Below are 27,381 nucleotides of genomic sequence, written 5' to 3'. Positions count from 1 at the left end.
TTCAGAAGTAGAGGTATTCAAACAGATGAACCACAAGTTTAGAACAAGCATAATAGACATTAAAATAGCTAAGGGAAGGGCTTCCCTGGTGGCGCACTAGTTGAGAGTCCACCTGCTGATGCAGGGGACACAGGTTCGTGCCCCGGTCCGGGAAGATCCCACATGCCACGGGGCGGCTAGGCCCGTGAGCCATGGCCGCTGAGCCTGCGCGTCCGGAGCCTGTGCTCCGCAACGGGAGAGGTCACAACAATGAGAGGCCCGCGTACCGCAAAAAAAAAAAAAAAGCTAAGGGAAGATGTTAGTGATATGAAACACAAAATAATGAAATAGATATATTGGGCATGTTCTGTCAGTATGCATGCATTTTGAAGCTCTGTTATTAGGCACACACACGTTTATGATTGTTATGTCTTACTGATGATGAAAACTGACCTTTTCATTTTATAAATGTCCCTCTTTGTCTCCAATAACTTTGTCCTGAAATCTTTTTTGTCCACTATACTGTAGCCACTCAAGCTGTCTTCTGCTTAGTGTTTTCATAGTCTATGATTTTTCATCCTTTTACTTTCAATCTACCAGTGTCTTTATATTTAAAGTACTTCTCATGTAGACAGCATGTTGTTGGGTCTTACTTTTTTATCCTTTCTGACAATCTGGTAGGATTTAGGTCTACTATTTGTTACTTCTGTTTGTTCATCTGCTTTTTTCTTGCCTTTGTTTGGGTTAATTGAATGTTTTACTCATTTTGTTTTAATTCTTGTTTTGCATTATTTTTCAGTGGTTGCTCTAGGGATTACAGCATGCATCCTAAACTTATCGTAGTCTACTTGGATATTAATTTTTTCTTTTAAATTTTTTGGCCATGCCATGCAGCATGTGGGATCTTATTTCCCCAACCGGTGATTGAACCTGTGCCCCCTGCAGTGTAAGCATGGAGTCTTAACCACTGGACTGCCAGGGAAGTCCTCTACTTGGATTTTGTATTGTCTTACATCACATGAAATGTAAGAATCTTACAACAGTAAAGTTCCATTTCCCCCAACTTATCTTTTGTGCTATTGTCTTCATATTTATTAAATATATTATAAACTCTACAATGTAGTGGTATATTCTTCACTTTAAATATTCATCTCTTTTAAAGAAACTATGAGGAGAATATACAGTTGACCTTTGAACAACGCAGGGGTTGGGGCACAGACCCTCTGTGCCGTCAAAAATCTGCGTATAACTTATAGTCAGCCCTCCATATGTGCAGTTGCTTAGTATCCACGGCTCTGCCTCCACGGCCTCAGCCCGCCATGGATCATGTATTACTGTATTAAGCCTATCTAGTCAATTTTTCATGTATGGTTTTTAATTCTAGAATTGCCACTTTTTTTTTATAGTTTCTAGTTCTCTGATGAATTTGCCCACTTGCTTATTCATTATGAGTACATTTTTTAAAGGTTCTTGAACATATTTATTATAGCCACTTTGAAATCTTCACCCACTAATTAAATATCTGAGTTATTTCAGAATTGATTTTTATTGACTACCTTTCTTTTGGCTATGGTTCACATTTCCGTGCTTATGTGCAAGTTCAGCATTAAACAAAAATCTTTTAATACAGGGCATTGTAGCAGATACATTGTAGAAAATCTAGATTCTGTTATCTTCCTCTAGAGGCTATTTATTTTTATTAGGCAGTTAACTTGGCAGGCATAAAATTCCAAATTCTGTGTCCCTTGAGATAGGCAGCAGCTAAAATTTCTGCTCAGTTCATTTATTTTCCAGTTGTCTTTTTCTCATTGTTTTCTGCTGGGCTCCTTGGAGTATCCCCTGCACATGCACAGGTCAGGAGTCAGCCAAGGAGTTGGTCAAATTTTATATGCATTTTTAAGAAGCCTCTGTGCCTTCTTCCTTTCTTGGATTTCCTTTCTAAACTTGATTCTCTGACTTGTCAAACTAGCAACTTTACACTTGAATTCTGGCCGTTCTATGCTATGTTTTCTGGGTAGTGCCTTCAGGCAAAAATCCTTATAATCACAAGTCGTATCCACTGCACCTCCCTTCTATCAATGGTTGACTCCCTTCCAGTTTCTTCCTGCTTTTATTCTCTCCAGTCCCTTCAAATCATTGTATTCTTTTATTTTATCCAGAGTCCATTATTATTATAATACAATACAGGCTACTCCGTCACTACTAGAAGCAGAACCTCCTACTTTTGTTTCAAAACACTCAAGTGAAGATGTTGACTTGTCTGAAATTTAAAGGAAAGATCCAAGGTAGATATATACATTTGGTATGCATTGACCTATAGATAGATGGTACTTAAAGCCATGAGAATAGGTGAGACCATTAAGAGGTGAGCATAAATAGAAAAAGGAAACAAGAATAGAGGTTTATTAAAATTAATTTAATCCTCATGAAATTAAAAGTAATAACACATGCTATTTATTGAATCCTATGCAGAAGACTTTTTTTTTTATCTTTTAAGAATTTTTAATTTATTTATTTTTGGCTGCGTTGGGTCTTCGTTGCTGTGCACAGGCTTTCTCTGGTTGAGGCGAGCTGGGACTACTCTTCGTTGTGGTGTGCGGGCTTCTCACTGCGGTGGCTTCTCTTGTTGCGGAGCACAGGCTCTAGGCGCACGGGCTTCAGTAGTTGTGGCACACGGGCTTAGTTGCTCCGCGGCACGTGGGATCTTCCCAGACCAGGGATCGAACCCGTGTCCCCTGCATTGGCAGGTGGATTCTTAACCACTGCGCCACCAGGAAAGTCCCCTGTGCAGAAGACTTTCTATGCGTTCTATGCATTTCTCATTGAATTCATCCAACAGTATCACCAGACAAGAAATTAAGGCTCAGACGGAAGTGGTTTGCCGGTAGTCACATAGGAGGTGGATGAGAAGAAGGAGGGAAGGAGACTATTGAGAAGAAGCAAACTGTACAATAGCAGAAAAACCTTGGGTGAACTTTTTAAACTCTCAAGAGTCCCAGTTTCCACATCTGTAAAATGGGAATAGCAATTACTTTGTCATTAGCGTGAGGATTAGAAACAGTATATGTAAAGTACCCAAAGCAGTGCACCTAGGAAACATGCAACTAGAGCATAGCTATAATGCCTATAAATGTTTTATTTGTTGTATTTAGCTTTATTATTTCATGCAAGTAGAGTGAAGTTTCCCCCAAATTCCTTACCAGGAGTAGGTGGACATAGGGGTGGAAAAGACGGAGAGGATCAATAAGGAAAAAGACAGACAAGAGAGGGAAGGGCCTTTAGGATGATTATCCAAAGTGGACTCTGGATTGACCAGCATCCAAATGGGAGAAGTGGAAACTGTTTCCCACTACCCCTAGGACCCTGTGTGTTTGCAGGATTGATGAGTGGACTCTCCGTCTGGCTGTGGGCAGTACCTCCAGGTCCTTTCAGGGATATGGGCTCAATCTACACAAAAGGAAGAAAACCTACAGATCAAGTCAAAAGGTAAAGCTTTTATTATTTTTATTTTATTCTTTTATTTATTAGATTATAACCCAAAGTATAAAATAAATATCCATGAGTCCATTCTGGTATAAATTGCTGAATAAATCTCCCATACAGGAGAACTCCAAATAATTTTTGTAGATATTCCCTTCTCAAGGAATGGCAGTGAAAAAGGGGAATGAAAAGGGGGAAGAAGTAACTTTATAGTGGAGAAACCTGGCTAACACAACCTTACCTAGGTAATCAAGGTTAACACTGACAGTGATAAATCTTTTTTTTTTTTTTGCGGTACGCGGGCCTCTCACTGTTGTGGCCTCTCACGTTGCGGAGCACAGGCTCCGGATGCGCAGGCTCAGTGGCCGTGGCTCACGGGCCCAGCCGCTCCGCGGCATGTGGGATCTTCCCAGACCGGGGCACGAGCCTGTGTCCCCTGCATCGGCAGGCAGACTCTCAACCACTGCACCACCAGGGAAGCCCTGATAAATCATTTTGATACTATATACTCTTTTTTTTTTTGGCTGCATTGGGTCTTCGGGTCTTCGTTGCTGCGCGCAGGCTTTCTCTAGTTGTGGCAAGCGGGGGCTACTCTTCGTTGTGGTGCGCGGGCTTCTCATTACGGTGGCTTCCCTTGTTGCGGAGCATGGGCTCTAGGCATGCGGGTTTCAGTAATTGCAGCACGCGGGCTGTAGAACATGTGGGCTTCGGTAGTTGTGGCTCACGGGCTCTAGAGGGCAAGCTCAGTAGTTGTGGTGCACGGGCTTAGTTGCTCCATGGCATGTGGGATATTCCCAGACCAGGGCTCAAACTCGTGTCCCCTGCATTGGCAGGTGGATTCTTAACCACTGTGCCACCAGGGAAGTCCCTGATGCTATATACTCTTGATACAATGTGATCAGAATGTCATTTTACTCATGTGGTCTTAGTCCACAAAACACATTATCCCAGTCTTATCATGAGAAAACATCAGACAAACCCTAAGTGAGAGACATTTTACAAAATACCTGACCAGTAACTCTTCAAAATTGTTAAAGTTACTGAAAATAAGGAAAGTCTTAGAAACTGTCACAGCCAAGAGGAGCCTAAGAAGACATGTGGCATCCTGGATGGGATCCTGGAACAGCAAAGAATAGGTAAAAATTAAGGAAATATGGAAGTTTGGATTTTAGTTAATAATATATCAATATTGATTTATTAGTTGTGATAAAGGTAGCATACTAATGTTAGATATTAATAATAGGGAAACTGGGTGTGGAGTACATGGAAATTCTCTGTTTTTTCTTTACAGCTTTTCTATAAAACTATTCTAAAACTAAAAGTTTATTTTATATATTTAAACAAATAAATTTTAAGGTTCAGCTTGACACTAGACACAGATAAGGTTTTTTGGAATCATTTTATTCCTAATTCTTAAGGAGGTGGCTGAAGTCATGGTTTCACTGTAAAAAAGGATAGGAAACAGGGACTTCCCTGGTGGTCCAGTGGTTAAGAATCCTCCTTCCAATGCAGGGCACGTGGGTTCCATCCCTGGTTGGGGAACTAAGATCCCACTTGCCGAGGGGCAACTAAGCCCACGTGCCACAGCTACTGAGCCCGCGTGCCACAACTAGAGAGCCCGTGCACCACAACTACTGAGCCCGTGCGCCTCAACTACTGAGTCCACACACCGCAACTACTGAGCTCATGCGCCACAACTAGAGAGACCACACGCCGCAACTAGAGAGCCCATGTGGTCTGGAGCCCAAGTCCCACAACTAGAGAGAAGCCCATGCACTGCATTGAAGAGGCCGTGTGCTGCAATGAAAGATCCCGCGTGCCACAATGAAGATCCCACGTGCTGCAATTAAGACCCTGACACAGCCAAATAAATAAATTAAAAAGAAAAAAGGATAAGAAACAGGAGAGACAGGTGTGGATAAAGGCAAGCAGACTCCTGGACAGGTAGAGAAGGGTGCCATTGGAACAATGGAAAGGTCTCAGAGACAGGCAAAGAGACCCATATATCATCTCACCTATTCTTGAAAACTCATACCTAGGCTGAACATATTAGAAGAAGTAGTTGAGCACTGGCTTAAAAAAAGGAGTGAAAAGAAGGTAGGTAGGTAAGAAGGAAGGAAGGGAGGGAGGGAGGGGGGAAGGAAGAGAGAGAGGGAGAGAGGGAAGAAAAGGAAGGGAGGGAGAAGGGATAGGAGGGAGAGTAGGAGGGAGGGAGGAAGAGAAAGAGGAAGAGAAACAGAATTTCCATTTTAAAAAATTCATCTTAAAACAACTTTCTGGAATGTTAGCAGTATTTCACAATGCAGTCATCTCATTTTGGCAGCTTGATTGATTTCCTGATTTCCAGGAAAACTGAGCTGTCATCTGGTTCCTACTTGGCGCTTTACCGACATGAATATGCAGTTCTCACAAAATGTGAAATGGCTGCTGAAGAAGTGAAATTTAATTCTTTCTGACGTATTGCTCCAAGCCCTCCACTGTCTCAAAGATAAAGAAACCCAGTGGAGAAACTTTCCTCCTCTCCCCATAAAAAAGAGAGTGAAGGTTCATTTCTTTGGGAGTTTTTCACATGAACTAAAGGTTCTGAGCCAGTCTGTTGGGTGGGAACAGATGGGAGAAAGCACAGTGCATACCTACATAACTCAGCCAAAAGCTTGAGAGCAGCGGCCATGGGCCATGGCGTATATTTCCCAGTACTTCCAAGAGGATTGCCATCATCAGTGTGTTTTTGAGCACCTCCTGGTACAAGAACTAACATTTACTGTGCACTCTGTATGCACTTACCCCTCACCAGTCCTGTGAGGTAGACCCTTCTATTACTCCATTTTAGAGAAAGAAAATGAAGCTCAGAGAAGTAAATACCCTGCCCTCAAACACATGGTGTGATGGTTAGCTTTATGTGTCAATTTGGATAGGCTGTGTGCCCAGTTGTATCCTTAAACACTAGTCTAGATGATGCTGGAAAGAAATTTTGTAGATGTGATTAACATTTACAATCAGTTGACTTTAAGTAAAGCAGATCACCCTCTATAATGTACGTGGACCTCATCCAATTAGTTGAAGGCCTTAAGAGCAAAAACTGAGGTTTCTTAGAAAAGAAGGGATCTGCCTCAAGATTGTCATAGGTATGGAAATTCTGCCTGAATTTTCAGCTTACTAGCCTGCCCTACAGATTTCAGACTTGCCAACCACTCCCCACCCAGTCACTGAGCCAGTTCCTTAAATCCATCCCCCTTCTCTCTCAACCTCAGGTCTTTTCAGATGGAAAGCTCACATTCTCAACTCCACACTCTGCTGCCTCCCAGACCCTGCATGAGAAGCTGCAGATACCAGGGTCATAAAATAAGCTGTAGTATAAGTGACTGGGGCCAGGTCTCTTGAGGACCTATGAGGGAAGATTTAACATGAAGGAGACCAGGTGAGTGGAGAAAACTGCTGTTGAGAAGGAGGAAATGACAATGTCCGGAAGATGGGGTAATCGGGGAGGGAAGAGGATGTGGTAGAGAAAATAATTTAAAATAATAGTTAATGCTTGGTGAGCCCTTCCCATGTGCCAGGTACTCTTCTGAGTGCTTCCCTTATGTTAATTTCTTTAGTATTATTATCCTTATAGATGAGGAAACTGAGGCCCAAGGTCACATGGCTGGTAAGTGGTAGAGCAGGAGGCAGTATGCCTCCAGAGCTCAACACTTAACCACCTTAGTAAACCACATAGGGAAAGAAGAGGGTAAGACAGAGGTGCCACTCTTCTGACAGAAGATAAAAAGGAGAGGCTGGATTAAGCTAGAGTTTCTAAAGCCAAGGCTGTATCCTGCTTGGCTGGAGGAAATCCACCCACTGTCTTTATTGGGGTTCCTCCTTGGAATTATACAAAAGTTCTGGGATCTTATGGACCCCACAATACGAGGAGAGTTCCTCTGATCATCAGTCTGTACTTAAAAATACTGAGCTGCTGCATCAATTAAGAATGGTGGGCTATCCATAGGAGAAACCCTGAGTAATTTCAGCCAAGACCAGGAGAATTTGCTTACGGTCCAGCCTCCCTGAGCGTACCCAGCACCTTCCTCGTGAGTTTTGCCAGGGTGTTAACAGGGAACTGGACATAGTCCAAAAGAATGTGAGTATTAATGGGCCTCTACCTCCTTCCGGTCAGGAGAAACTGCCTAGCTAAGCCACACTGCTTCTCAAATGCACTTCCCTTCCTCACTCTCTCACCTTTTCCCCTCCCAGAGTCCTACCAAAATATTCTCAAGGGTGAGACCTTTAAGAAAACAGAGAGAAACAAGTGTGCTTCTGGGAGTTTCTTCCCTTGGCCAGTTAACACAAACCTGTCTCAAAGCCCTGCTACTTTTGTGTCCGTGATGGTTGGGGGGAACAGGGACAGTAATGCAGGGAGAGAAGAGCACGCATTGACCTCAATGTGTGCTTGTGCCACCGTTGCAGTGGAAAGAACGGTGCAGTGGTAAATAGGAGACCTGGGCCCCAGTCTCTACTCTGGGCCCAAATGTCTTCATCAGTAAAATTGTGTAGAAGGAACGCTGTGGGGTGGGGATGGGAGGATTCCACCTAGTTGAAAACTAGATATAGAGGCCTCAGCAAATTCCCTAGCGAAATGCCCCAGTCAGACCCATTCCTACCTGGACAGTAAGGTTGGGAAACACAGGGGAATGGTGGTTAGTATGTGTTCTAGGCATCCAGGTGCAGATCTGGGCATTTCCAGCATGGCTCCACGATCATGCAAGGTGGGGGGTGGGGGCACAGACGGCGGTACAATACGGGGGTTGGCTAAGACGTAGCAGAGGATTCCAAAAGTCACATTTTAGCATCTGGGACAAGCGTTTTTAACCGGGGTCCACAAACCATAGACTGTACACTGGAATTCAGAGGTCCATGAATTTGGATTGGAAAATATTACAGCTTTTAAAGGCAGCAAACTACAGTTGCATTAGCTGGGCCAGTAGAAAGCAGTACTTTTCATTTCCCTTTACAGTTGCTGCAGATATCTTGAAACATCGTTTAAACTCATTTCTACTTCAGGTTTGCAGTAGTGTGTTGGGTTCACCCCCTTGATCCTGTTATTTAATGTGTTAATAAAGAAACCCATGTACACCAAACATCACACCCTTAAATATTTTCACAACTGTATTTCAACATAACTAGCTTCCTTTGTGATCCTGTGTATTTTATTTTATGCATAGGAAAATATTTTGAGAAGGGATCCACGGCACAAAAAAGGTCAGGAGCCCCCAGACAGGGCGGAGTGGGGCCTTGTTGACACTCTGGCCCAGAGTTAGCACGGCTGCCCCGCTGAGCACAGGCTCGCACAGGAGGAACCAAGTCAGAATCCCAGCGGGCACTGCTCCAGCTCCAGGAAATCTTGGGGTAGGGGTGTGAGGCATGACAGCGACATCTTCTTTAGCTTGGTAGAGTAGCCTTGTGCCTCTGCTGCCCATTGTGAATACGGGGAAAATCACCAGCCTCTTACCTTAATTCACAGGGGGTTTAGGGAGAATGAGGACAGAAAATGTGGGGAAAAGAGGAAGAGATTCCTCGCTCCCCAGCTGTGGTTGTATCTCAGCTCAGGGACATGACTGTCCCACACCCTCCTGGAGAACAAAAGCTATTTCAATGTGCCAGGTGCAAGTTGAGCCAAGCCCTCTTTCAAGCAAGCCTCCACCCTTGCGGGCACTGGGACATCTGAGCACACCGGGCTCTCCTTGCAAGGGCAGTTCTTCCATCTCTGCCTTTCCATGTGCTGCCCTTCACTGGGAGCAGTGCCACCCCCATTTCATGCCAGGCTAGCCCTTCCGCAAGTGACACAAATTGCCAGGCCCCAGCGATAGGTCCAGGCTGCCTTGGGAGAGGAGCTGTGCCTTTGTGCGAAGACACCCTTCATTTCACAAAGGAGGGAATCAAGGGCACGATCGCTGTTACCTCTCTCCAGTTCCCGAGTCTGGCTTCCTTATCTCTGTCAAGACCTTTTGAGCTGCCCCACTGGCCACAGGGCAAAGCTCAACCCTGTCCATCAAGGGCCAGGGGCAAAAGACCTGCAGGCCAACTGTGAGAGTAACTGAGCCCAGAACCCCAAGCTCAGCCCCTTTCCCCCACCCAGCCTGAGAATGGACTCATTTCCTGTCACTCTGGCCAGGTGCTCACAGGGTAAGGCAGAGCCCACGAACCCCTTCACACTGCTCAGCACCTTCACCTCCCTCTGGAGAAACTTCCCAAGTTTGAGATAATTGTAGAGAAGGGGCTGAGGTGACACACACAAGTTTAATTCTGGGTGGGGGATGGACTGGAGGACACTGAGGGATGATGGGGAGAGGCCTGGGAGTTTGAGAGCCTGAGATTTTCAGGGGAAAAAGTCTTAAGGTACAGGCCAAGGCACCCACTTCTGCTTCCTGCTGGATTCTCTGCTGCCCTGGATACCATGCTGGTCTGATCTGGGCAGAGAAACGACCAACAGGCCCCTGGGACATCATTCATTCATAGATGTTTGTTCCAATCAGGGGCTCACAGTGGGCAATGGGGAGGGAAAGCAGAACCGTACACACTGTAAATGCTGTTCATAGAGGGCCAGGGGCAGAGGGAGGAAGCTGCCCATTCTCTGATGGAGGGTGATGGAGAATGACTTCCTGGAGGGAGGCCTGAGGCAAAGTCTTGAGGGAATAAGGAGGAGAAGGAGGGAGGGACTTCTCCACAGAGGCTTTGAAAGAAGCCCAAGCTCCAGGCCTGCTTGGGGAAAAGCAGTATTGGGACCTGCATACTGGGCTGCACTAGGCAAAGAGGCTTCTGTGCATGCTGGCCGTCAGGAGAAAGGGGGTCCTGCGGTTAAGCACACTTGGCAAGTTCTGGATTAAACAATGTTGAACAGTTCTCCTCACTGCAGGACTTGTCAGAACCTTTAACCTGTTAATGAGCCTCATGGTGTTGTATCCCAGGGCTAGTGTTCCTTGGCAGGCCATGCTGGCATAGGGAAAACAGGAGGCAGTAGGAGTAGATGAGTTTAGAGAATGCAGGGGACTTTGAATACCAGGCCAAGAAGGCTAGACTTTCCTTGGGACTATTGAGGAGTCTCAGAAGACAATTCACTGAAGGATTTAGACTAAGGGGACGGTGGCAGTTTAGTCAGCAGCAAGGTCAGAGCCCCTCCCTCGACCCACTCCTCCCTCCTGGATAGGAGGGCCACTCCTTGGGAGAGAAAACAGGGTCCTTGGACACAGGCAGCAGTGAAGAAGCTCAGAGACAGGCTAGAAGGGCGGGGAAGCTGGCAACCCTTGATTCCAGGCTTGGGTTGACGGCCTTTGGCACAGTGTTCGAGGCTGCTGTGGTTCAAATCCTGGCTTTACCACTTTCTCACTGTGGGTATCTCTCTGGAGCCTCAAGCTTTTTCTTTTTCCTTTTAAAAATAGACATTATCTTTTAGCGCAGGTTTAGGTTTACAGAAAAATTGTGCCAAAAGTACAGAAGGTTCCATATACTCTCTCCCTCCCACCCCCATGGTTTCCCCTAATATTAACATCTTACATTAATGTGGTACATTTATTACAACTGATGAACCAATATTGGTACATTATTATTAAAGAAAGTCCATAGTTTACTTGAGGGTTCACTCACTGTGTTGTACAGTTCCACTAGTTTTGACAAATGCATAATGTCGTGTATCTACAATGACATCACTGCCCTAAAAATGCCCTGACTGAGCCTCAGTTTTAACATCTCTAAAATGAGAGTGTGAAAGTCATCTAAAGCCCCCCAGTCTCCCATTGTAGGTTTCTAATTTAGGCCTTTTGACAAATTAAGTGGTACTGAAATCAACTAAATGTTTCTCTAAATGTGGTCAGATATCCATCAGAATCACTGGGCTTGGGTTGAGGTGAAGGGGTCCTCATTCAAACGTTCTAGGGTCTCAACCCCAGACCTGCTAAATCAAAATCCCAGGGGCTGGGCCCAGGAATCTGCATATTAACCAGGCCCTGGTGCATAGGGAAGTTTGAGACCTGAACAGAGTTACTGAACAGAAGGATCCAATCTGTTGTCAGGTTAAAGCTCAGGAGAGATGTACAATTCCCAAAAGGGGGAAGGAGTAGAACCGTTTTCCTGGAAAAAGCCCATTTCTGCCTTCTGCAGCTCCCAGTCAACAAGCCTGCTGTTTCATATCTTGACTACTGATCACTCACCCAAAATAACCTGCATGCGATGTCTCACCAGCTGCAGCTCTCTCTGCAACTCCCTTAATTTAGCAGCCAAACACGTTTGGCTCCACAACAAAGGGGCTCTGGGATGGGGCCCCTCCCTCATGGCCATCTGTAGTGGGTTGAAAAATGTGCCCCCAAAATTCATGCCCACCCAGAACCTCAGAATGTGACTTTATTTGAAAATGAGATAGTTGCAGATGTAATTACTAAGGATTAAGATGAGATCACACTGGATCAGGGTGGGTCCTAAATTCAGTGACTGATGTTCTTACAAGATCAGCCAAAGACAGAGATACACAGAGCAGAGAAGGCCCTGTGAAGACAGAGGCAGAGACAGGGGTGATGCAGCTATAAGCCAAAGAACACCAAAGATTCCAAGAGCCACCAGAAGCTAAAAAGAGGCCAGGAGGGATTCTTCCCTAGAACCTTCGAAGGGAACATGGCCCTGCCAACACCTTGATTTCAGACTACCAGCCTCCAGAACTGTGAGAATAAATTTCTATCATTTTAAGCCACCCAGTTTGTGATCATTTGTTACAGCAGCCCTAGCAAACTAATACACCATCACTGCCGTAGACTCCTGCCCCAGTTCAGCCCCACTACAGCCATGAAGGTAAGGACCCCACACACAGGCGATTCTCCAGATGGGCGCTTTAATATGGCCAGTTATGATCATAGCTATTTTCTCCCAACCAACACCTCTGAATTCTGCATCTCCTAGGCCTGTTTCCTACACAAGGACAAGGGTCCTCTGCCCTCTGCTTGGAAGGCTATATAATCCAAGACGGGTTAAAGCTTCAATAAATAAATATTGGTCCCAGGGGCAGTGCCTGGCGGGTGGTACCATGTGGCCATTCCTGGGCTCAGCCGAGGGTCGGGCTAGACGGGTCACTGCAGCTTCATGCCACTCCGGCGCCGAGAGTCCTTCCGGGCGATGGGGCTGAAGTTCACAATCTCCTTGTAAATGTGGTCTGAGAAAGACAGGGTGGTTCAAGGGGTACGGGGTGCTGAGGGCAAGAGAGAGCCCCCCTCTCCCAACAGACATAGTGTGGAGCAGAAAGTCAGCTCAGCGCAGGGAGAAAGAAGTGCACACAGGAGACGATATTCGCTCAGAGAGAAAGAGGTGATAGTCTCCAGGAGGGGGTTGGGACCGGCTGAGGGCAGGCAGGAAAACGAAGCAGGCAGAGGAGAGGGGTGCTGCAGGCAGAGAGAGGAAGCAGCCCGAGGCCCCGAGCCCTTACGCTTCCATTCATCCACTGTGAGTTTCTCCTGTTCTAAGAAATCATCAAATGGCTGCTGGGCCTCTGTTTCCTCCTCAGGGTCCCGGCAGGATTCAAAGAAGGGGTGGGTGAGGGCCTGAGAGGCGGTCAGGCGCTTGTCCATGTCCAGCTCCAGCATCTTCTCCAGCAGGTCTGCAGCTGCGGTCACAGAGTGTGAGCCTCACACGCCATGGAGAGCCCGCCCGCTGAGACAGACTGCAGGTCCCAAGACTCACCCTGGGGGCTGGCATGCTGGAAGAGCTGAGAGAAATCCTTCTTGGGGGTTTGTGGCAGGGACTGGATGTAGGATTTGGCCTGGAAGACAGAAAAGCACTGAATAATCCCCAGTTGTCAGCCCCTCAGGGCTTAGGCCATGGGGTATAGAGCAGGGACCCCAGAAAAGCCCCTGAGCGGGGCTGAAGGCTCAGGTCCGAATCCAAAGTGAGATGAAGGCAAGAGCCCTTGCCAGGGCAGAGGCGAGGCGCAGCCTGCAGCCCACCTGGGCCTGGTCAGCCAAGCGCACAGCCCTGGCCAGCCTGGGCCCATCTGCCACTCACCGCTTTGTCATTCAACTTCTGCACAAACTCAGCGTCCGGCACCCCCGTCACTTTCAGGATCTGCGTCAGCTGGTCCAGGTCTTGGCAGGTTAAGGCTCAGCCTTACTCCCTGTGGGTGGGTCTGAAGCTGCCCTTCCTGCTGCCCCTCCATCAGGCCCACCCAGCACTGTGGACCATCCAGGTTCCAGACACTCACCTCCTCCTGCTTTTAGGAGGGGAGGTTCATCCTTCAGGACTCAGGTCTCTGGAAGGCTTCCTACCTGCCAGGCTGGGTAAAGGGTCCCTCCCTACAAATGCTCCTGCATGTGCCACCTTCCTGGCCTCATCCCGCTCAGTCACCTCCATCCATTTCTCTGTGTACTCCCCCCCACACCCTCGCACTCTTGAGTTTGGCAGGGAGACCCACATCTTCTCCTTAATCCCTGCACAGCACACACAGGTGCCCAGTTTCAGGTGTGTGGTGCCAAAACGTCCAGCACTTTCTGCATTTACGTGTTGGAATGACAGGTGACTAGTTTTCATCACTTTGCTTCTCTGTACTTTAAAGTTGTTCCACAGGGAGCATGTATCACTTTCACATTAAGAAAAAAGGACAGATTTAAATAATGAAGTGTCTGTTGAAGGAATGAATCCCTGGATGCAGTTTGCCTTTTCCAGCAAAGGATACAATCTTTCCCCTTGAACAGAGTTTTCCCCGTCAGCATCTCCGCCATGATACAGCCCACAGACCAGATGTCCACTGCAGAGGGAGGGGGAGGAAGTGTCACCTGGACCAGCTGACCAAGACCCGGCAGTCACCAAGAGTCAACCCAGAGTCACCAAGACAGCCTTGAGGAAGCTGTCAGAGAAGAACCCCAGCCCCAGCCCCCTCCCCCGGGCAGCGGACCACTGACCAGTCTGGTTGTAGTGCATCCAGCTGAGGATCACCTCAGGGGCCCGGTACCAGCGGGTCACCACATAGCCGGTCATCTCTGCATCTGCTTGCCGTGCCAACCCAAAATCCAAAATCTATGGCTCGGGGCACATAGGAAAAAGGAGTTCGCTTAAGAGAGGCTCCCCGAGCAGCTTCTGGGGGCTCCTATTGGAGAGGGGCCCACCACAACCCCAGGCTGACCCTGCCTGGGCCCACTCACCTTCAGCTCACAATCCTCATTGACAGCAAGGTTGCCTGGCTTCAGGTCCTAGATGAGACAAGAGATGGAGCACTGGGCAGAGGCAGAGGTGGGCGCTGTCCCCACTCGGCTGCCAGCCAGCGTGTGACCTTGGCCAGGCCCCTGCCCCTCTCTCTGGGTTCTGGTCTCCTGTGCAGAATGAGGGTTGGACTAGGTGTCCTCTAGGGCCCATCCAGCTCTAAAATGCCTCTCGGAGCCTGAAACACCCAGCTCAGGGCTTGCTTTGTTGGCAAAAATTTCCCAGAAAGTTCCCCAGAACACAGCAATTCTTCTCAGCAGGTCTTCCTGGGCCAAGCCTAGATCTGAAAAATCCACTTTCCCTGCTTCCTCCACCTCCTGGAACCCCCTAACCCTAACCCTAGCCCCCAGGGGTGGGCGGGGCCTCTGGGGATGTAGCAGAGAAAGCACTCACCCTGTGGATGACCCCAGCTGAGTGGATGTACTGTGTTGGGGAGAGAAGAAGAAGGGTAAATCCAGTGCCCGGCTTTTGCACCAGGTGTTGCAGGCTGGCTCAGAGATCTCCTCTGCCTTGTCATGGTGTGCTCTCCCAGCCTTCAAGGTCTAGCCTCCCCCAAACCCCAGGTCTCAACACCAAGCCCCCCTCCCCTGCCATCTTGCAGGCTCCCACCCACCTTAAGACCTTTGAGCATCTGATACACCAGGTACTGGATCTTGTCCTCACCGAACTCCATTCCCATGATCTTCTGCAGGTCCATTTGCATGAAGGGCATCACCAGGTAGCTGCAAGTCATGAGGACTTCTTGAACATCCCCAGCCCCACCCAGCTCCAGGTCTGAGCTCAGAGGAGGGCAAGGGGCTGGGCAGAACAGAGGCCTTAGGGATGACCTTCATGTGCAGAAAGAACCAGCCCCACCACAGGCAGCCAGACCCCCATGCAGTGGGCCTCCTGACTCCTGGCTCCCAGCCTGGCCCTGGTGGCTGCCCTGTTGGCAGAGCTCAGGGTACGTATTTCAGCTGGAGCTGTGCTCAGGGAAAACAAATGGAGCAGTGCTCCCTCTCTTCAAAGGTGCCCTCTGCTTGCCCTCCTCCACGCCCCACAGAAAGCCACTGCTGTGAGTTAGAAACATTTGCCGGTGTTTCCTTCTGCTTCTGTACAAATATTTCCTCCCCCAGAGGGTCATGCCCCGCCAACATGGCTCCTCAAACATACAAAAATGTCCTCCTTCCAAGAAGGAAACAATAAAAGTTTCCAGGAGGGTGAAGAAGGAAGAAGGAGGTAGCTGAGCCAACACACCCTCTTAATGGGATTGCAAAACAGGTGGAAGTCAGCAAAATGTAACTGTTACTCAAGGCAGTGATAGCAAAGTCCAGAACAAAAAAGGATAAAGATTTAGGAAGGAATTAAAAAAAAAAAAAAAAAAAAAGGATGTGGAAGCCATCTCCCTGAGCCTGTGACTTTTGAAGTCTCCCCCCACCTGACCGCACCCCCGCTTCCCGCCTCCACCCCCCCAGCACGGGGACCCTGCTCCATGCACAGACCCTTCCCCACCTTTGTGTTTCACCTCTGCGTGGACCCTGATTCTTTCTTCTCAGCTGACAAACTTGCTGAAGTCTCTCTGTGATACAACCGCCTTCCCTTGCTTAACCTTGTTTCTTCAAGTAACCACCCCTTCTCTCTCTTTCCCTCCCGATCAAACTTCTAGAACGAGCGGTCCTCACCTCTTGATCCCACTGCCTTAACATCCAGTCCCCTGATAACTTGGCATCTGCTCCCACCCCACCAGCCCAACACATAACGCCCATGGCTCCGGTTCTTTATATTCAAAGTTTTGCAAAGCCTGACACTCCCTCAAAATTCTCTGCTGCTTCTACCTCTAGTCAGGCTCTGTCTGTTCATCCTCTTATACCTTTTCTTTAGTGTTGATACCTTTTTTTTTGGCTGCTCCGGGTCTTAGTCTCGGCACACAGGATCTTCGTTACAGCGCGCGGGATCTTAGTTACGGCATGCGGGCTTAGTTGCAGCATGCAGGCTCTTAGTTGCGGCATGCATGCAGGATCTAGTTCCCCAACCAGGGATCGAACCCAGGCCCCCTGCACTGGAAGTGCAGAGTCTTAGCCACTGGACCACCAGGGAAGTCCCTTTAGTGTTGATACCTTAATGAACAGTATCGAATCATGTTCTACACTAGCCTGTCCCTGGGCTCTGGCTATCATCCACTGGTGATTATTCTGGTCCAAATCCACATCCCTAGCCCAGACCTTCCTAAACTCCAGGTTTATTTGCAGCTGCTGATTAAACACTGGAATGTTCATAGGCTCTTCAAAAGTGAAGTGTCCAAAATGGAGCTCACTATCTTTCTCCCAAGATCTGTTTTTCCTCCACCTTGTATTCTGAGCAGGAACCTGGCACCCCCTGACATATGCCACCTCTCCCAGCCACTGCATCACAAGGGGTACAACATTCTGACAGTCCTGCCTCTCGATGGGTGTCAAGTCTGCTCTCAGGACCCCATCACCTCTACTTTATTTGGATCAAGGTCGGGGTCTTGAACACTACCCTCCAGGTTTCCTACCTCCCAGAGTTACTCCCTGCTCCTTTCTTGCTGCCGCCAGAGGGTATCCCCAAAATCTGATCTGACCACATCACAGCATCTCCCTGCTCAAAACCTCTACAGACCTGAGGATGCCTGTAGGATCAATTCTAGTCTCAGCCTGACCAAACCAGCCTCTGGTCTCCACTAGCCACACTGCACTTGTCAATACTGCCCAAACGGCCCAGCCTCTTTCAGGCATCATGGCCTTTGCCCATGCAGTTCCTTCTACCTGGGCTCCCTTCAGCCCCTTCTACCTCAGGCAAATGTCAACTTATCCTTCAGGACTGAGTTCAAAGTTTTCTCCTCTGTGAAGCCCGCTGAGGCAGCTTGCAATTTCTGGCTCTCTATCCAGACCTAGAGTACTGACCACCACTGTCAGTATTCACTACTGTCAGCCCCCGAGGTCCACTTTAAACTCCCAATGCTTGGGCTTCCCTGGTGGCTCAGTGGTTAAGAATCCGCCTGCCAATGCAGGGGACTCGGGTTCGAGCCCTGGTCCGGGAAGATCCCACATGCCGCAGAGCAACTAAGCCCGTGCGCCACAACTACTGAGCCTGCGCTCTAGAGCCCACGAGCCACAACTACTGAGCCCATGTGCCACAACTATTGAAGCCCGCACGCCTAGAGCCCGTGCTCCACAAGAGAAGCCACCACAATGAGAAGCCCGCTCACCGCAACGAAGAGTAGCTGCTGTTCGTGGCAACAAAGACCCGATGCAGCCAAAAATAAATAAATGAATTTATTAAAAAAAAAAAAAATTCCCAATGCTAAGCCCAGCAGCTGGCATTATAGGGAAAAAAACCCATTCAAAATCACTGCATTAAATTGAAAACGAAAGCATCCTAACAAAGAGACCTGCAGCTGCATTTGAAACAGGACTGAAAAAAAAATCCACCTTCCCAAAGCTTCCTATATTTTACACCAGGTACTGCGCTAGCAAAGCCGTGCATTTAGCAACTAAATTTTCTCGTTTTATGTGACTCTGATAAACATCCCATCAGCTAGAGGTAGCCAAGGCTTCCTGATCCTCGCTTCATGCTAGGAAGAGCCCCAAGGTCCAGATCCACACCTGCGTCCCCAGGAAATGGTGAGGTAGGTTGATGCAAACCCTGTGGGGACTGGCAACGATGTCTCTTTGGTGGTAAAGCTGGGTAAAGCAATGCAGATGAGCAGACAGCTCTGTGTCAGGCAAGGTCCATATAAAGCCCCTCCCACCTCTTCCTGCCGGCCTTTCTCTCCACCCTTGGCTGAAAGAATCTCTCCACAGCCCAGAGGCACAGGGACTCCTGGGGCAGGAAGCTCCCCTACCCAGAAGAGAGAATCTGGACCCTCCCCTTACTTGCTCCCCAGTGTCAAGTAAGGCCTGCAAATGTCCTGGAACCCAGCGCAGCCCGACTCACAAATCATGAAAGTTGCGCAGGGAAGAGGCTGGGGTGAAGACATCCAGGAGTCCGATGACCTGGGGAGAAGGTTGCCAGTGAGGACTGGGCAGCCGCTGCAGCCCTCTGCTCCCCTCCTCTGGGGCCCCAGGCCTGCACAGGACCACCTGCCCTTTCCTAAAACACCATCTCCAGCAGGAGGCAGGTTCCCAGCCTTCTGGGAAGCAGTAAAAGGGGCAGAGGTGGAAGAGGAATTCCTCTAATTGGGAGGGAGTTTGCAGTGCACAGTGATGGAGAGTCAGGCTGGGGGGAAGGGGAGGTGGACACTCCTGTGCTCACTGACCCCAAGTCTGGTGTTCCGGACAAGCAGCACAAACCCACTCTCAACTCAAGCAGGGAACCACAAGTGGTGAAAGGAATCAAGGAGGAAACAGAGAAGGGGTCTTCCAGCCAGCAGGCTCCCTGCCCTTGACCTTGGGTCTCTCACCACATCCAACCTTACCTGCCAGAGGACTGGTTCAGAGCTGGGCGCAAGATTACCCTGGCTGGAGGCCATGGGGAGGGGTTTGCTGAAGAGGAATGGGGCTTAAAACGTGAACAATATTTTGAAATCATTATGTTAAATGCTTACCTTCCAATCTAGGTATCCTGCAGAAAAGCCTGGGCTCCAGGCCCAGCACTGGGTCATTAGTCTTCCTAGACAGGGTAGTCTAGAGGTCAGGCCCTGGGGCCTGGAGCCAGGTTGGGTAGGGTCAAATTCTAGCTCTGCCACCGACTAACCATTTAACCTGTGAGTCTTTCTGTGCCTCAGTTTCCCCATCTGTATATGGGGGTAATAGTACTTATGTGATATTGTGAGGATTAAACAAGTTAGTTTATGCAAATTTCTTAGAACTGTGCCTGACACATAATAAGCGCTCGTAAGTATCGATTATTCTTGTTGTTATTATGTGGAAACAACACTAACCAGGATTCTGGGCACCACCTCTTAGATCTAGAACAACTACAAAGTTCCTCTGTGCCTATTTCCTCATAACAGTGAGACAGTAAGTTCGCACCTCACGGAGTTTGTTCTGCTCCACTGCCAAAAATGCCCTTTGCACCCTTCCTGGGAAGTAGGCAGGGTGAGTCCTGGCACCTGATTTTAATAATTAGGTGAGGAACAAGGATCAAAGGAGCAGGGAGGAGATTCCCCTTCTGCTGGCCCTGTTATGAGTTCCCTGCACCCTTGTGGGCCATCTCCTGTGTGTGCCACACACACACACACACACACACACACGCGCGCGCGTGCAGGGGCCTGGTCAGGACCCTCTGTGGGGCTGCCCTCCACTCCCTGCCTCCCAGAAGCAGCCCCCAGGCCCAGCCTACGTTCTCATGCTGCATGTGCTTCAGCAGCAGCAGCTCGCGATAGGCCCGCTTGGCAAAGATCTCAGACTGGAAGGGCCGGCTCAGTTTCTTGATGGCCACCTTCTCCCCTGACTGCTTCTCGATGGCTGAGCTGTAGGGTCAAAGGCAGGTCAGCAGCCAGTGGCTCCCCATCACAACCCCGGGACTCCAGATCCTGGGTGGTCACTCCCAGGCCATCTAGGAAGCTATGGCCATCCTCACCCCAATCCCTCTTGGCCAGCAGTCTAAGCTGGGAGGAACTGATGCCCACCACCTGGAATGTGAGTGAGCAGCTGACAGCACAGTGGAGCTGGGAGAAGGGGGAGACAGCAGGCAGAATCTGAGAGAGGTGCACTGCCCCTGGGTCAGACACAGGTTAATGCCAACAGGATCCTGAGCAACTTGGCAAGTCACTTCTTGTTTGGGCCTCAGTGTACCCATTTGTAACAATGGGGATTCGCCTGGATGAACTCTGGGGTCCTCTGTAAGGTTCAAGTCCTGGAGAAACAGATCCAGTCCTAATTCAACCCACAGAAACTCCCACCAAGCCGGTAATAAAAGAGAGATGGCGCCTGGAGTGGCCCTAGGCCAGCCTCCAGAGCCTGAGGCTCCTGCTGCTGCTCTACTTCACTGCCCAGCTTGCCGCTTCCTCCCAGCTCCAGGCCTCTGCCCCAGAAGGGCACCCGCGAAGTTATTCCAAGCCCGCAGGGCTCCGGGCCTTGGGGTCCTCCATCAAGGTGGTGGGCGCACAGCCTCGAGCGCCAGCAGGAGAGGCGACACCGGAGGCGGGTCCGGGAAGCGGGCATTGGCTGGGCCCCGGCTCTTCCGGAGGCTCCACCCGCCTGGGCGGGTGTCCCGGTGCCTGGGCGCCCACCATAGTTCCACCCCGATGCCCCAGGCACACACCGCCCCCCACCCCGTGCCCCCACGCCGGCGCACAGGCCCGGGGGTCTCACCACACGGCGCCGTAGGCCCCGCTGCCTACGTGCGTCAGGGACACGTAGGTCTTGGGCAGCTCCCAGGCGGTCTTGTTGACGTCCTGCTTGTAGAAGCCCTTTTTCCAGGTGAAGTTCATCCTGGGCACTCAATCTCGGCGGCCCCAGCGCGATGGGTACGTTCGCGGCCCGCCAGGCTCCCAGCACCCGCCCCCGCCCGCGGTCCCCGCGGTGCCCGCCCCGCGCCGCCCGCTCCTCCCCACCCTGTGCGAGGGCGGGGGCCCCGGCCGGCCCCGCGTCCCACTTGCCGGCTCGCCCAGGTGCGCCCCGCAGCCACGCCCAGGCCTGCCAGACGGCAACCTGGGGAGCCCGATTTCCGCCAGCCCCGGAGTTTGGCGCCCGGACCACAGACCAGCTAGAAGCGGCAGGTGAGCTGCCCTGCAGGGAAAGGGTGCTTCCCGTCGTGTGCTGGGGTGGGGCTGGGGGCCCGATAGACCCGAGGGGCTCCCATGGATGGCGGACGGCGGGAAGATACAGCCTCCCAGATTCCTCCAGCGCGGGACTCTGTAGGAGGATCTCCCCGGAGATTCTGAAGACAATTTTGGGAAAAAACAAAGCAAAACAAAACCCCACGTCTTTTGATTATGGAAAGTTTCAAACGTATACAAAAGTAGACAGACTAGCTCATTGCTTCTCACATTTGAATGTGCACACGAATCCCCTGGGAATTATATTTTATTAAATACAGATTCTGATTCAGTAGATCTGGGGTGGAGTCGATTCTGCATTTCTAACTAGCTCCTAGGCTCCGAAGATCTCTGGACCACACTTTGATAGGGAGGTTCTAATGACCCTGCATGGCCCCAGTCCCACAGCTTCAACAACTACATCAACTCCTAGTCAGTTCTGTTTCCTCTACATACTTCCTCCCCCATCATTTTGAAGCAAAACCAAGCATCATATCATTTCATCCATAAATATTTTTTGTATCTCTGAAAGATAAGGATTATTTTAAAAACACAACTACAGTATCATTTTTACACCTAAAATTAATAATAGTAATCCTGTAATAACAACTATCCAGTCTAGGTTCAAATTTCCAGTTTTGAATGTAGTTTTTGCTGGTTTCCTAATGCCTCATGAGGGCAATGACAAGCCAAGGCCTTCTGCCACCTGTGTCTGGTGGCTTGTGCGTCCTGGAGAAGATTCCGTGCTCAAATTAAATTACCGAGAATGCCCAGGAACAGGGTCAGGTGTGGAGAATGGCTATAAGGGGTCCAGATGCCTGGCCTGGGAAGGGGATTGTGGAAGGGATGGGGACCACTTGCTTCACTTTGTCAACAGTAGAGAAGAAGGAAAGGAACTTGCTCGTGGCCTGCAGAAAGCTGGGGGTCCTCCCTTAGAGAGTCTTCTGAACCCAAACCCTATGCCACAGCCCCTCCCATGCAGTCCTGCAGCGTCGGGCACAGCCCAGACGATTGGGGGTTTGGGGGAGGGAGATGCAGGGATCCCACAGAAATGCCCAACAGGCATTGCAGACGGGGAATCTGTCTTACGCATATCTGGCACACAGTAGGATGAGTAAAACTATATGGAGAATGAATGGAAGAGTCAGTCCATTAAAAGTGAAAAAATATTTATTTAATGGTTTGCCACGTACCAGTCATTATTCTAAGTGTTTTACACACACACCTCCCTTAATCCCGGTAAGAGTCCTATGAGTCAGTTGTAGTATTATCCTCGTTTTAGAGATGAGGAACCTGAGGTACAGAAAGGTTAAGTAGCTCGCCCAAGGTCACACAGCTGGTAAGGGACAGAGCAGGGTTGAAGAAGCTAAGACCATCTGGTTTGAGACTCCAAGGCTATGCATTGTCTCTGGGTTGAGAGGCATTGCTTCTTAAAGGAAACAGCCTGTGTTTCAAATCATCTACCTCACCCATCATAAGGACATGTCTACTGATCAAACCATGTCTCCCTCATACATCCTGCCCTAGAAATCTGACATACTCCCCACCCTCTCCCCTGCCCCACCCCCTACTCCAGCCCTGAGACACTATAGGAGGAGAAGGTGAGGGGCTACGAGCCTGGGAGGGCTGCAGGAGTTTTGGGTCTTGGGGGTCGGTGGCGCCAGTGGAAGGCACTCTGATTCTGAAGTTGGGGCAGGATTCTGGAAGGCAGAGTCTAGGGCTGGACACAGGCAAGAGAGAGTCGTCCGGGAGACTCAGGTTTCCTTCTGGATTGAGGATCCAGTTCTCCAGGGTAGGGATGGGCCTTGAGCCTCTGTGCTGTGTGTCTCGAAAACCTGAGTGTGGCAGAGGTGAGCCCAGAAAGGTAAGGAATACCAGGGAAGCGCTCATTGCCCAAGTGGGTGCAATCCTGCAAGGGCATGAGCTGGCCACTCAGGTTGTGGCTCTGAATGCCTCTTAAGCAATGGTCAGGAAGTGACTCAGGCCTCAGACTCTGCTGACACTGACCCCCACCTCGGGCCTCCGCAGCCTTGGAGAGATGGCCTTGGGCGATCCTGTCTGGGAAGTCATGAATGGGAGAGGAAGAGGAGGGGTCACTGAGGACCTCCTGGGTGTCCCCTCCCACAGTCCCGGTGCTCTCTTCTCTTTGAGCTCCGAGGCCCCTCTGCTCTCCTCCTCCCAGACACCGGCCCAGTGTGGTTGGTTTTTGCCCTGTCAACGTCGAGGCGGGGGGTGAGGAAACCAACTTTGGAATGGAGACCTGCGTTTCCATCCTGCCTCTGCACTACCAGCTATGTGACCCTGGGCAAAGTTCCTTCCCCTCTCTGAGTTTCAGTGTCCTCCTTGTAAAATGGAAATGATATTAAAACATGATAAGTATATTTAAAGGGTCCTGGGAATGCTTCATTCCAAGTGCAGTAAAACAACAACCCGATGAGGTAGGGACTGTCAATGCCTCTAGCCAAAGATACCCAGAAACACACCTGTGGGTGAACAAGCTGGGCTTGTCACTCACTGCATTGAGGCGGGAACATGCACGTGGGAACCGGGGGCGGGGGAACGGGGTCTGTGTCTCAGTAAGAGGGTGTTGGAAAGGACTTATTGTAAGGTTTGGGCTTGCGTTAGGTAATTTGGTAGAGGGTATAAGGAAGCCAGACTTTGGTCCAGATGAGTTGCCATCAGGAAGTGGAGGTGATTCCGTGATTAGGTGTCTTAAGAAATCTTATCTGGAAGGACGGCCAACTAGAATGAGGAGAGAGCCGGTAAAGCAGCAACCTTCACTCAGGGTAGCTAGATGGGGTGTTTGGTCACGTTTGTGGTTTGGACAATACTCGTGTTTTCTCTGTGATTACAGAGTGTCTTGCTTTTGTCTTGATCCACTGTGGTCACAGATGGCCTTGTCTGCATTCAACGGGAGCACATCAAGATGAGCTGTGCTAGGCCAGCTCTGAGCAATGCCAGGGCCTGGCTGATGGGACTGGGCAGCTCCCAGGTGTCAGGATACCATTATTTCCCTAGTACAGATGGAGAAACTGAGGCCCAGAGGCATTAAGTAATTTGCCCAAAGCCACGCATGACCAAGAAGGTGGTGGACGTGGTCTTCAAACCTGGTGTCCTGCTCCAGAGTCTATATGCCTAACCACCAGTCAGGCTGCCTGGTGCCCAGCAAGTGCCTGTTCTTGTGGTGCTGCCTTCCTAGCGAGGCTGTGAGCCTCTGGAGGGCAGGGACATGGTTTTGGGGTTGCGGACTGACGTCTTAGAAACTGAGACAAAAGCCCCACATGATTATGAGGTTGGGTGCCCATCCTGGCCTCCCAGACTGCATCTTGACTCAGAAATATGGCAGCTCCTCCAACACTACAGTCCTCGTGGTCCCAAACAGCAGGGCCAGCTACTCAAATTCTCACCATGGTTGGCCATGAAGCCTCTACAAAAAGAGAAATTATGACCTACCTGGGGTCTCGCAAGCATGAAACAGCAAGGCAGCCTGAGAGCTCTGGCCCCAAATCTGAGAGGGTCCCATGCTCCTTAGGGGCTTTTGAAACTCCACGAAACAATCAAAATTGCAAGGAGGTGAGGAGATGCAGAGGGAAGGCCCCCTGCACGTGGGGGCTACTCTGTGGCTTGTTAAGTTAACTAGTGAGCCTCAGACAAATTAGTTAGCCTCGCTAAACCTTAGTTTCCTCATCTGTATAATGGGAGAGTAAGTGACAATACCCATCTCATGGGGCTGTCACGAGGACTAAAAGAGATGACAGAAGTGTCTAATTCAGTGCCTGGCACATAGTAGGTGCTCGCCAGATGCTCCTTCCCCAGTGCTGTCCAGCTTTGCCTCCCTGGCCCAGGTACCCGGCTGCTCTGCCCTTTTGCTGTTCAGTCCCAGCTGCAGAAGCAACTCCCTAGTCAGCTCCAACTCATGTCCAACTCCTTTATCAAGTTTTTTTGCCAAACACCCAGCCCAAGGATTCATACACCCATTCATTCAACATTTACTGTGTGCCAGGGACTGATCTAGGTGCTGAGGATGTAGCAGAAATGCAACAGATAGGACTTCCCTGGCGGTCCAGTGGTTAGGGCTCTGCGCTTCCACTGAAGGGGGCCGAGGTTCGATCCCTGGGCGGGGAACTAAGATTCCACGTGCCACACAGCGTGGCCAAAAAAAAAAAAAAAGCAATGCAGCAGATAATAATCCCTACCGGGTGGACCTGACATTCTGGTGGGGGAGGCAGATGAAAGACCAGTGAACAAATATACAGTATTGGGTTGAACCATATGACATTGCTGATATTTGACAATTTTTTTTTTTTTTTGCGGTACGTGGGCCTCTCACTGTTGTGGCCTCTCCCGTGGCAGAGCATAGGCTCCGGACGCGCAGGCTCAGCGGCCATGGCTCACGGGCCCAGCCGCTCCGTGGCATGTGGGATCCTCCCAGACCGGGGCAAGAACCCGCGTCCCCGGCATCGGCAGGGGGACTCTCAACCACTGCGCCACCAGGGAAGCCCTGATATTTGACAATTTTATATGGCTCAGTCAAATGTAATGCCAGGTAACAGTAAGTGCTGTGAAGAAAATATTGCCAAGTAAGGATATAAAGAAGGGCTGTGAGTACTGATTTTAGATGTGGAAGGAGGGGGAGAGGCAGAGAAGGTCTGTATGAAGAGGTGACATTGGAGCAGCACCTGAATGAACAAGGGAGCGAGCCAGGCAGATCTCTGGGGGGGGGGGGGGGGCAGGGGGCTGCCTTCCAAACGTTTCCGCTCTGTTCCCACATCGGACCTGCCCTCCAGCCTCATTCCTCCTGTGCCCCCCCCACTCCCCACTCCAAAAGTCTCTGGTAAGTCCTCCAGCTCAGCACACCTGGGGCAGCTTACTGGCCTCTGGCTTACTGGGTCATCTTCCCGCAGTACCTCTTCCCCTTCTAGGGACTCAGGGCCAGAACAGAACATCCATCCGAAGAACAGAACATCAGCCATGCCCTGCTCACAGGCGCCCCTCCATTGCAGAGCTGTTCTCTTAGCCTCCCCACCCCTTGCCTTGACCTGGTCCTCTCTCCCTGCCTCAGCGCTAGCACCCCCTGGTGGAGGATGGGGGTAGGGACAGCGCTGCTAGAGGGGCAGCTCCCAGAAAGCACACCTCCCCTCTTCACACCCTACACCGCACTGTCCTTCACACCCCCTCTCCTCCACCCAAGAGCCACCTCCCTTCACCCAGCCTACTGGACGGGCCCTCCTGTCCTTGACCCAGTCCTGTGAAGACATGGCCTGGGGTCCGTCTGGTGGAATATTCCAGCAATGTCGAGGCCTCCGCTCCCTCTGATCTCTGCATTGTCCTTTGTAGCATTCACCACACTTTTAATTAATCTGCATTGTCCTCTGTGAGGTGTCCGTCTCCACAAATGGAAAAATGGCTCCATGAGGGCAAGGACAGTGTCTTGGTCACTGCTGAGCCCCCAGCACCATGCTGGCCCACAGTAGGTGCTCAGTAAACACTTAGTGAAGGAATGAACCAAAGATTTTTGTGTCTCTTGTGGGTACAAGAGGCAGTGAGGGGATGTGGTTTGAGGACCCAACGGTGGACCTGAGGGAGCAACAGTAGGGGAAGGTGCTTGGCATCCGTCTACCGCGAGGCATCTGGGGAGTGGCCTCTGTCAGTTGGGCACCTTCTGTCCTGGCAATTTGCCTTTCACTGTTCTCGCCTTGTTTCCTGAGGCAAGGCCCATGCACGTTATGCTGTGTGTGCAAGGCTGGACCTCTGTGTGGTGGTAAAAAGCTCTTAATTAAAAAGCAGGGTGCACAGCCCAAACTTGGGGACCTCTTTTCTCCCCAAGAATTTGCACCAAACTTGATTCCAAAGCAGGCCTTTCCCTGTCTATGTCCCTCACTGCTCCCACTGAGGTTCTAGATAAGACAGACCCTCCACCCTTTGGAATTGCCCTTCCTTCCTGGTCTTTAAAGTTCGGCTCTAAACTCACCTCTTCAAAGAGGTGTTCCCGAGTGAACCGCAGACCTGCTCAC

General features: G+C 50.1%; 1 protein-coding gene and 1 long non-coding RNA gene across 6 annotated transcripts in view; one reads left to right on the top strand and one right to left on the bottom strand.

Moving 5' to 3' along the window:
• The window catches only part of LOC113630865 (uncharacterized), a 38,536-nt gene extending 29,842 nt beyond the window's left edge, over positions 1–8,694 (top strand). Inside the window, exons 2-4 of one of the 2 annotated variants that reach the window (XR_003437120.1) lie at positions 3,357–3,465; positions 6,711–6,877; positions 8,450–8,694. This is a non-coding gene — a long non-coding RNA (uncharacterized LOC113630865). Of the gene's footprint in view, positions 1–3,356; positions 3,466–6,710; positions 7,959–8,449 lie in introns of those variants that run through there. The other variant, XR_003437119.1, reaches the window with a different exon arrangement.
• A 536-nt stretch (positions 8,695–9,230) lies between these two features.
• Positions 9,231–21,117, bottom strand: MAPK13 (mitogen-activated protein kinase 13). Of its 4 annotated transcripts, none has more exons than XM_027126756.1 (14): positions 20,922–21,113; positions 19,948–20,077; positions 18,601–18,659; positions 18,270–18,347; positions 15,278–15,386; positions 15,058–15,087; positions 14,607–14,654; positions 14,367–14,481; positions 14,141–14,212; positions 13,474–13,553; positions 13,153–13,231; positions 12,899–13,075; positions 12,502–12,628; positions 9,231–10,858 (listed from the first exon to the last, which is right to left on the bottom strand). In XM_027126756.1, exons 1-13 carry the CDS (start codon positions 21,038–21,040, stop codon positions 12,546–12,548), a joined length of 1,179 nt encoding a protein of 392 aa, XP_026982557.1. In that variant the 5' UTR covers positions 21,041–21,113; the 3' UTR covers positions 9,231–10,858; positions 12,502–12,545. The 4 variants fall into 4 exon arrangements, 3 of the variants coding, with proteins under 3 accessions (XP_026982557.1, XP_026982558.1, XP_026982559.1); XR_003437114.1 differs by having other exon boundaries at positions 9,714–10,858; positions 11,640–12,628; XM_027126757.1 differs by lacking the exons at positions 9,231–10,858; positions 18,270–18,347 and having other exon boundaries at positions 12,294–12,628; positions 20,922–21,117.
• Between the last annotated feature and the right edge of the window lie 6,264 nt (positions 21,118–27,381).

This window comes from Aethalodelphis obliquidens, unplaced genomic scaffold (assembly GCF_003676395.1).
Source record: "Aethalodelphis obliquidens isolate GAN/ISIS:26980383/991018 unplaced genomic scaffold, ASM367639v1 scaffold31, whole genome shotgun sequence".
Classification (NCBI taxonomy): Eukaryota; Metazoa; Chordata; class Mammalia; order Artiodactyla; family Delphinidae; genus Aethalodelphis; species Aethalodelphis obliquidens.
This window is presented reverse-complemented; position numbering and strand designations above follow the sequence as displayed.

What these genes read in the sequence shown, in the direction of transcription:
- MAPK13 (XM_027126756.1), bottom strand. Translation starts at nt 21,040, where the DNA reads ATGAACTTCACCTGGAAAAAGGGCTTCTACAAGCAGGACGTCAACAAG. An exon ending in ACCATTTCCTGGGGACGCAG is followed by an intron (nt 15,387 to 18,269) that starts GTGTGGATCTGG and finishes CATGACTTGCAG; the next exon opens with CTACCTGGTGATGCCCTTCA. An exon ending in GATGCACTACAACCAGACTG is followed by an intron (nt 14,213 to 14,366) that starts GTCAGTGGTCCG and finishes CTCCCTCTGCAG; the next exon opens with TGGACATCTGGTCTGTGGGC.